Source organism: Colobus angolensis, unplaced genomic scaffold (genome assembly GCF_000951035.1).
Source record: "Colobus angolensis palliatus isolate OR3802 unplaced genomic scaffold, Cang.pa_1.0 Scaffold328, whole genome shotgun sequence".
Classification (NCBI taxonomy): domain Eukaryota; kingdom Metazoa; phylum Chordata; class Mammalia; order Primates; family Cercopithecidae; genus Colobus; species Colobus angolensis.
The window spans coordinates 1,149,252-1,159,103 of NW_012116577.1; the positions used below are offsets into that span (position 1 = coordinate 1,149,252).

Genomic DNA, 9,852 nt, shown 5'->3' on the forward strand with positions numbered 1-9,852 from the left:
TGGGAGAAGAATTCCCTATTTAATAAATGGTGCTAGGAAAATTGGCTAGCCATAAGTAGAAAGCTAAAACTGGATCCTTTTCTTACTCCTTATAAGAAAATTAATTCAAGATGGATTAGAGACTTAATTGTTATACCTAACATCATAAAAACCCTAGAAGAAAACCTAGGTAATACCATTCTGGACATAGGCATGGGTAAGGACTTCATGTCTAAAACACCAAAAGCAATGACAACAAAAGCCAAAATTGACAAATGGGATCTAATTAAACTAAAGAGTTTCTGTACAGCAAAAGAGTGAACAGGCAACCTACAGAATGGGAGAAAATTTTTGCAATCTACTCATCTGACAGAGGACAAATATCCAGAACCTACAAAGAACTCAAACAAATTTACAAGAAAAAAACAAACAACCCCATCAAAAAGTGGGCAAAGGATATGAACAGACATTTCTCAAAAGAAGACATGCATACAACCAACAGACACATGAAAAAATGCTCATCATCACTGGCCATCAGAGAAATGCAAATCAAAACCACAATGAGATACCATCTCACACCAGTTAGAATGGCAATCATTCAAAAGTCAGGAAACAACAGGTGCTGGAGAGGATGTGGAGAAATAGGAATACTTTTACACTGTTGGTGGGATTGTAAACTAGTTCAACCATTATGGAAAACAGTATGGCGATTCCTCAAGGATCTAGAACTAGAAGTACCATATGACCCAGCCATCCCACTACTGGGTATATACCGAAAGGATTATAAATCATGCTGCTATAAAGACACATGCGCACGTATGTTTATTGCGGCACTATTCACTATAGCAAAGACTTGGAATCAACCCAAAAGTCCATCAGTGACAGACTGGATTAACAAAATGTGGCACATATACACCATGGAATACTATGCAGCCATAAAAAAGGATGAGTTCGTGTCCTTTGTAGGGACATGGATGCAGCTGGAAACCATCATTCTCAGCAAGCTATCACAAGAACAGAAAACCAAACACTGCATATTCTCACTCATAGGTGGGAACTAAACAAGGAGATCACTTGTACTCGGGAAGGGGAACATCACACACCGGGGTCTATTATGGGGAGGGAGGAGTGGGGAGGGATTACATTGGGAGTTATACCTGATGTAAATGACGAGTTGATGGGTGCTGATGAGTTGATAGGTGCAGCATACCAACATGGCACAAGCATACATATGTAACAAACCTGCACATTATGCACATGTACCCTCGTACTTATAGTATAATAATAAAAAAAAAGAAAAAGAAAAGCAGAATTTCTCTTGCATATACATGCAAAATTACTTGTGGTGACACACGGACAAAAATGATGATATTTGTTTTGTAATTTTTTCCTCCATGTTTTATTTCTACTCCAAAGAAAATAAGGCGAAATAAATTAATGATATGTTTCAGTTTGTCTGTCCATCAGAGATCTCAGATATTCCCAGTTTCCTGTTTCAACCAGTCACTATACTCAGGATTGCATGGAACATTCAAGATATTATGCAATCTGACAGTTGTGCACATAGAAAAGGTCTGTGGATTTCAGAAGCATGCCTGGGAATGGATGCATTTGATGTAAGAGAGGTAGATGAGCTTACAGTTGAAAAAGGCAATATAAAAAATTTTGCAGTTACTATGTCTAAGGCCAAAGGTAATTTCCACCCTATAGAAAGGAGAAATCAAGGCTCAAAATTCCTATAAAACATACTACAAAATTATTAGAAAACGTTCAAATCTTTCTGTGATAATCTGTTAACTTCCTGAGCAAAATGCTGCTTTGGATCTATTTTTGAGTCATTAAAGGTCTATCAGTTTTCTTTCACTGACAGTACTTCTTTCACTGCCACAAATCTGTGGCAGATCTATTCAAAGGAAAATGAAACTACCCCAATGAATATTTGAGCATCTGGACTGAGAATCTTAGGAAAACTTTCTCATGTTACTATTCTACAATTTTCCATCAAGGAAAGACAGCCAGAAACTACTGTTTTCTCCTGCCACTGGTAAATTTAGGAGAGTTACAGCAATTGTCTTAATATTAGAATCTTACTATAACATGTATATTAGTATTGCTAGCATAGCAAATCACCATAAACTTAGCCATTTAAACACAAATTTTAAAACATTTAATATATTTTAAATTTTAAACCTCTTTTTCTTTCTTTCTTTTTTTTTTTTCCTTTTTAACCACAACTGCAAGGAATTGAAATCTACCAACAATTCAAATGAACAGCGAAACAGATTCTCCTCCAGCACCTCCAGAAAGGAACCCAGCCTCCCACCATCTTGATTTTAGCCCCACTGGGCTAAAATGAAATCTGTGTAGGACTTCTGACCTACAGAACTGTAAGATCAGCAAGAAAGTAGCTAAGTTGATGGTGATTTGCTGTAAATTCATCTCATCCCTTAAAAGTGTTTGTGTTTCTAAATGGACATTATGAATGTAGCAGTAACAAATAAATATATTGTATAAATACATATCCTTTATAAATAAATATACATATATAAATATACATATTCAGGGTACATGTCCTGAATTTTTACTTATCTGTGTGAGCCATCAGAAAGATTAAAAATTATTTTACTAGTAAGTTTATATTAAATACATTTCGTTGTGACATTACAAATTAAAACTGTGTAAAAGAAATGCTTAACAATTAACCTAATATTAAATTTGCAAGAGTCTTAGGTAAATCAGATCTAGATTTGTCGTAATTTTAATTAGCTACTCAAAAATGTCATAAAAGAACAGTTACTAAGAAGCCCAGAATCTTCCCATTTTGAAAACATGAGGCAAACATTTTTAAAATGCTACTTTTTCTAAATAGGTAACTCAGTTTCAAACACTGAATTTGAAAAGGCACAGAAACATTTGAAAGAGCTTTTATTCCTCTCTAGCATGTAAGGAGTTTTATTTGATGTTATCTTAAGACATGTCCCCTCATTTCTTGCTGTGCAACAAATAAAACAAGAAATATATTAGCAACTGCTAGAAATCTCTGGTTCTCTTTATTTCTTTATGATTCTTGTGGAATAATTTTTTTTCTGTGACCAAAAAAACATGTCACAAGCCAAGTTGCATATATTGTTAGCAAGTGAGTAATAAACATAATGCTTATAATGTTATTTTTTTCTTCAGTAGGAATATTTTCCCCTCCCAAATTATGCTATTTATTTTGGGAGTTTTGTTTATTTGTGTGTTTGTGTCTAGTAGCTGCACACAGTATGTTCTGTTTAAAAATATAGCAAATCCATTCCACTTACCAAACTATGCCCTGAGCTCCAGAGCCAATAGGCTTTAGATTCTGGTAGCGCTTGAGAACTGTGAAGGTTGAGTCTCCCACTTCCACGCTGTAGAATTGGTTGTCAACTTTGCTTTTGCTCATGTTGTAATGTTTGGCAATATATGACACATCCACTTGTTTGTCGAATCCCTGTCAAAAAGAAGAACAGCAAAAACGTGAGGCAAGTGAACAGGCAGAATGATAATGAGATGTACAGAAACTTGTTCTTTTAATGATTACTAACACTTAGCCATCTATCATCTAGTTCATGAAGTTCACATAGAAAAAAATATGTATCAGTCCATGCAAGATTACCTGGAGTAAAAGAGCTTAGGGAAAAAATGCAAAGAAATTGTTTTTTTTCAACACTAAAACTATTTATAATAGACTAATCCTAGATTTGATCCACATAATCTTTTCTAAAGTATCTCATAAAGACATTCATTTATAGAATAAACATCTCTATCTACTGAACATGCATTGCTCTCAGAGGTTATATTAGATCCTTCAGGATTCAAGTACATAAGACAAAGATGATCACTGGTCATCCATTATACCAGTCACATGAGGACAGATAAAGATTGTATCTACAACCCTTTCTCAGAAAGAACTAAGATACAAACTTATGCAGTTTTAATTATTTTAATTGGGTAAACTTGAATTAAACAGTCTTGACTTCATTTGTCTTCATTAATATCACAAATGCTATTGTTCTGAAGTAAGCATAGCAAAATTTTTGTTCGAATTAACATTATTCTAAAATACCACATGACACTTTATTTTTTAAAAGCTTAGATTTTAAATATCTTAATTCTTGCATTTTTTGTTTATTTTTGAGAGAAGTTCATCTATCAATTATATTTAGTAATCGAAGAGTCTGTCTTTAAAATTTTGAACCATAATACATGTGTTGAATATAAATATCCATTACCTGTGATTATCCACAAATGATCTTATATTGTATTTATGACATAAATAGTAAGAATTCTACAGCTAGAAGGGACCTCACAGAACATCATCTGGTCCATTCCTGTGGCACACACTGGTGGATGCCTTCCCAGTAGTCAACTCTTCTTGCTGATTTTATTCAGGTTTTAAGCACCCACATTTTCTGTGGGATCCTCCCCAATTGTTTAACTGAAAATTAAACAATCCATGCCAGTGGTTCTCATTAAAGGTGGTTTTGACCCATTTGGGGCATTTAGATTTGTGGGCAGGTTTTTAAATGCCACAATAAGGGGAGAGATACAGTTTAGATTGATTTGGTTTGTCAAAGAATGCCGGTTGTCCTACAAGAAGTGAGACATGAGACATTCCCACGCAATGAATAATTTCTCACATACCTCACAACTTGTGAGTGTCCTGCCAAAGCTTTAATTAGTGAAAAATCTGCCTATAATGTTTTGAGTCCAGAATCTAAACCAAAGACTTTTTGTGTGATTTTAACATACATGAACTTTTCTGAAAATCGCATTCTGATATAATTTGAAAGATTTAAATCTCCTTAGGCTCTGAACCTCTGGATTGATAATAAAACTATTTTTCCTGGAAAGTTCTGGCATTTCATTTCTAAATAAAAACTTGAAATAGAAATACTATCTAATTTTCCCCATATTCCCTTAGAAAGAGACCCAAGCAGCATCAGTGATGTAAATGAGGAGAATACAGTGGAGCCCATGGGAACACGGGTGGCAAAACCTACAAATCCAGTGCTAGGGTCATGAGACCCCCAGATAGCTGAGACAGGCTCGAGAGCACAATATGTGTGACAGGCACCAACCTATGATTGCATCGGATATGATGGCAGCATTCACTGCAAATGCACCAAGACCCCAAAGAATAGAATGGACTTAGAGAGCTTAGGTTGCTTGGACAGGAAACCAAAAATTCAAGTAATCGGCAAATGCAATAATAAAAGGTCTGAAATCAAGAAAGCAGTTTGTGGAGCATGGGATAGGAAATTAAATAAGACTATTAAAAATCAGGACATTGCAAGCCTATTCAAGGAGACAACAACAGGGTTTAGAATTTAGACAATGGGTGTGGACAGTGGCAGAAACAAGAACATTAGTCTTTAAACAATCCTTGATTTCAGCCACAGTACCAGGAACTGCTCTCCACACCACGGTCCATTTCTACTCTAGACTTTTTGGCATATGACTAGAACAGCCTGAATAAAGCCCTGCTTTTTTTCCTGGCTAAGAAAGGTTAAAAAGCAGCTGGAGCTAGAATATAAACTGAATTCATCTGTCAAGTTTAACTTGGGATGAAGTGCCTAACTTGCCATTTGTCATGTTCTGACCCTTCTTTATATCTTTTAATATTCTGCTTCTGACCACACACAAAATCTTTAGCACACACTAGTCTCATCAAACCTAGATAGTATATCTCCTCTTCCCTTACTTATTCCCTTCACTTTGGAAGTGTGGCTTTCTCAACTGTATTGCATGTATAAACTAATCATTGGCAATGAACCTTGTGTTCTGGGCTCCTGACTTAATGCTGTATTGTGGCACAGCCCTGTGCCTTTGGACTTCACTGTGGCTTTTCTAGCTATGGTCTCAGTCAATATATCATAGTTGATTCAACTTGTCTCTCCTCTTCCAACATTTCCATGTATATTCAGATAAACCAAAGAAACTTAACAATTCATGTCACTTACCTTTAAGGTTTACTCTAAGAGCTACCCTATTTAATATTTAGAACTGTTTAATCCAACAAACACTGATTATATACATATTATTTGTCAAATACTAGGTTTGGCACTCAAAATATAACCAAAAAAAGATAAAGTTCAGTCTAGAATGAAGACAATCAAATAAGAAAGTAGTTAAAGTATGGATAATATATTCTACAGTAGAATAAAAGAAGGTGCTAGAAGCAAACAGAAACTAACAAGCAGAAAAGGGCTGTTTCTATATAATAGAAATAAAATAATATTTATTCTGGAATAGAGTATTGCAATGGCAGTATATGTGCCATAGTAAACTATGTGTGTATTCCGGGAGGTAAAGGAAGACAGAGGTTTTCAAAGGAAAAATGAGGATGATTATCTAACTATTTTGAGATAATTATCCTTGGCTACAAGGATCAATAACAAAGGTAATGCCAGTCCAAAGTGGGACAGGCAGTTGCTGGGCAGATGGCTTTGCAGAAATATTTTTTGAATAAGGTTGTAATGGTCTTGGTGCAAACTTGTGGATTTTTCAGCCTTTTGTGATAGTTTTCACCAGGTATTTACATATGTGAACCCTTCTGTTTATGGCCTTCCTCTGCTCTATTTGTTACGGATTTTTCCTTTCTTTCTTTTTTTAACACAAGTGACTCCATTTTGATTCTGACAACTTTCACAGTAGCAACTAACCATCTGCACTCATTCATTATCATTAATTCATTCACCTACCATGTATACAGCAACTACTAGATGCCAAGTTACAGGTATAAAGTTGGTAATGTTTGAGGGGGACTTGATCTTTGTTTTCCCCAACTAAAACTATCCCTGAACCTCCCTTTTCACTGGTTCTCAGATATGAGTGTGCATCTCAACCACCTGGGGATACACATTGGAGAAGCAGGGCTTGATAAAATACAAGTCATTGGCATAACATTCTGGAGATTTGGATTCAAGCTGAAATCAACCAACTAAAAATCATCATTACAAGGTTTGTGAATTCACACACACACTAATATATAATTTCCTTTCAAGTTTCTTCTTTATGCCCCACTTTGAATTAAACTTCAGGTAAAATTTGGAAGTTAGGGAAGATGTTCATGAAAGCATCTCAAATAATTGGTAAAAGTCTATTTTAATTACTAGTGTAAGCAGTAAGATATGGACAAAATAGCATAGGAAATTTTCTTAGATTGATGTCATAACCAAAAATTTGATAGCAAATATGATGTGTTAAAGAGCTTCCCCCAGATCCCATCTGTGCCCCAAGCTTACAAATCTAAATTGAGTTTTGAAAGGTTCTGAGCATATTTAATAGACTATATTTCATCCTTCAGCTTCTATATAGTCTTCCTTGTCATGACTATAAAGTTCAAATATAATATTTTCTTTATAAAATGTGCCCATGAAAATATTCCATTAAGCATATTACAGAAAAATATTATCAGTGCTAAAAATGACTTTTCTCTAGTTATACATTTTAGTATTTCCTGAGTTCAAGTCATAGAATAAGACAGCTGATTATTTGAACCTACAAAGAAAAAAAAATTCCTGTTGAGAAGGCATGATTGGTCTAGAGCAGAGATTCTGAACTTTTAACATGGATTAGGATGAGCTAGGGGGTTGATAAAATGCAGTTTCTGATTCAGTAATACTAGAATAAGGCCAAGAATCTGTATTTCTAACAAGTTTCATATTTTGAGAATCATTGTTTTAGACAATAGTGGATATAAAAGATGCCACCATTCAAAGAGGAATAATTAAAGAGTCAAAAACTGGAAGCAATGCAGATCAACAAGTAAACAAAGGATGTGGAAATTAAAAACAATGGCATAAAACACTCTCCGTGGTATCAGCACCTGAGTGCTCATCATCAATTCAATTGCTAGCCTATAGCCATAGAATTTTGCAAAGAAAAATGTCCCACATTACTGATCTTCTCCTGCAGGTGTCCAAAGTTTTGATTGCACTTTAATAGCCTATATTTCAGAAGCCCTCCCTCCTCATTTTCATTTGTGAATGACTGTCCTATGTTTCTGATAGTCAGTTCCTGAGTGGGAAACATTGGGGTTTAAGAATTTTTGGAGGTTCAGCTTTCTTTGTTTCTTTTGAATGATATAGCTGAAAATAGCACTGAGCCTGGATCAGTTCTGCACTTAATAGCTGTGAAACCTTGGGCAAACCATTTTATTCTTTCATGCATTATTTATATTCTGTATGGTTCCATAAAGATTTGTGTAGCTCACGGTAAAAGATAGAGAAACAATAAAACCATCAAATCCAGTTTTAAAAACAAATGTCAAACAAAGCAAGCTAGGAGATGACAGTTTTACCAGAAGACTTAAGTTATGAATATCTATTGCCTGGAGCACAAAAGTTAGTGTCACACTTCTGGAACACCAAAGGAAAAAAAATAATAACAACAACAAAACCACAGTGAGTGGCAGGCTTTGATTCATTCATCTCATAAAATATATAATACCAATTCATAGGAAAGATAAAATTATTCAGCTAAACTTCAGGAAGAATATATTCAGTAGTTTCTTTATATAAAAAACCTGGAATCAAACAACAGGCAGTAGATAAGATATTTTTAGTGAAAGTCACAGAAATATGTGCCCTATGACTTGTATGATATTAACTCTCAATAATGCAAGGAAAAAAGAAAATTGAACCAGTATTATTGCTTACCTACTATAGATGTACTCTGTATTATGTTAAACATGTTAGAGCGAACACTCAAAACAGAAACGCCAGCTGTCACCTAAACAGAGAGTCCTTCAAAAACCGATGTGCTCACAACTAAAAGAACTAGAGAAGCAAGAGCAAACAAATCCACAAACTAGCAGAAAACAAGAAATAACTAAGATCAGAGCAGAACAGAAAAAGATAGAGACAAAAAAAAACCTTCATAAATCAATGAATCCAGGAGCTGCTTTTTGAAAAAAATTAATGAAATAAATAGACTGCTAGTTAGACTAATAAAGAAGAAGAGAGAAAAGAATCAAATAGATACAATAAAAAAGTGATAAAGGGTTATCACCACTGATCTCACAGAAATACAAACTAACATCAGAGAATATTATAAACACCTCTGTACAAATATACTAGAAAATCTAGAAGAAATGGATAAATTCCTGGAAACAAACACCCTTCCAAGACTAAACCAGGAAGAAGTCAAATATTTGAATAGACCAATAACAAGTTCTGAAACTGAGGCAGTAATTAATAGCCTACCAACCAACAAAGAGCCCAGGACAAGACAGATTCACAGCTAAATTCTACCAGAGGTACAAAGAGGATCTGGTATCATTCCTTCTGAAATTATTCCAAACAATTGAAAAGAAGGGACTTCCCCATAACTCATTTTATGAGGCCAGCATCATCCTGATACCAAAATCTGGCAGAGACACAACAAAAAAAGAAAACTTAAGACCAATATCTCTGATGAACATTGATGCAAAGATACTCAATAAAGTACTGGCAAACCTAATCCAGCAGCACATCAAAAAGCTTATCCTACACAATCAAGTTGGCTTCATCCCTGGGACGCAAGGGTGATTCAACATACACAAATCAATAAATGTAATCCATCACATAAACATACCCAATGACAAAAACCACATGATTATCTCAACAGATGCAGAAAAGGCCTTTGATAAAATTCAAGATCCATTCATGTTAAAAACTCTCAATAAACTAGGTATTGACATAACATATCTCAAAAAAACAAGATCTATATATGACAAACCCACAACCAATATCCCACAACCCACAACTGAATGGGCAAAAGCTGGAAGCATTCCCCTTGAAAACTGACACAAGACAAGGATGAACTCTATCACCACTCCTATTCAACGTAGTAATGGAATTTCTG

At 34.8% G+C, this 9,852-nt stretch overlaps 1 protein-coding gene across 4 annotated transcripts in view; it reads right to left on the reverse strand.

The window, feature by feature from the left end:
• MAPK10 (mitogen-activated protein kinase 10) overlaps positions 1–9,852 on the reverse strand; it is a 344,777-nt gene that overhangs the window by 143,137 nt on the left and 191,788 nt on the right. For all 4 annotated transcript variants that reach the window (XM_011951784.1, XM_011951785.1, XM_011951782.1 and 1 more), the window contains one exon: positions 3,285–3,454. In XM_011951784.1, the coding sequence (XP_011807174.1) occupies positions 3,285–3,454 (170 nt within the window). The remainder of the gene's footprint in view (positions 1–3,284; positions 3,455–9,852) is intronic.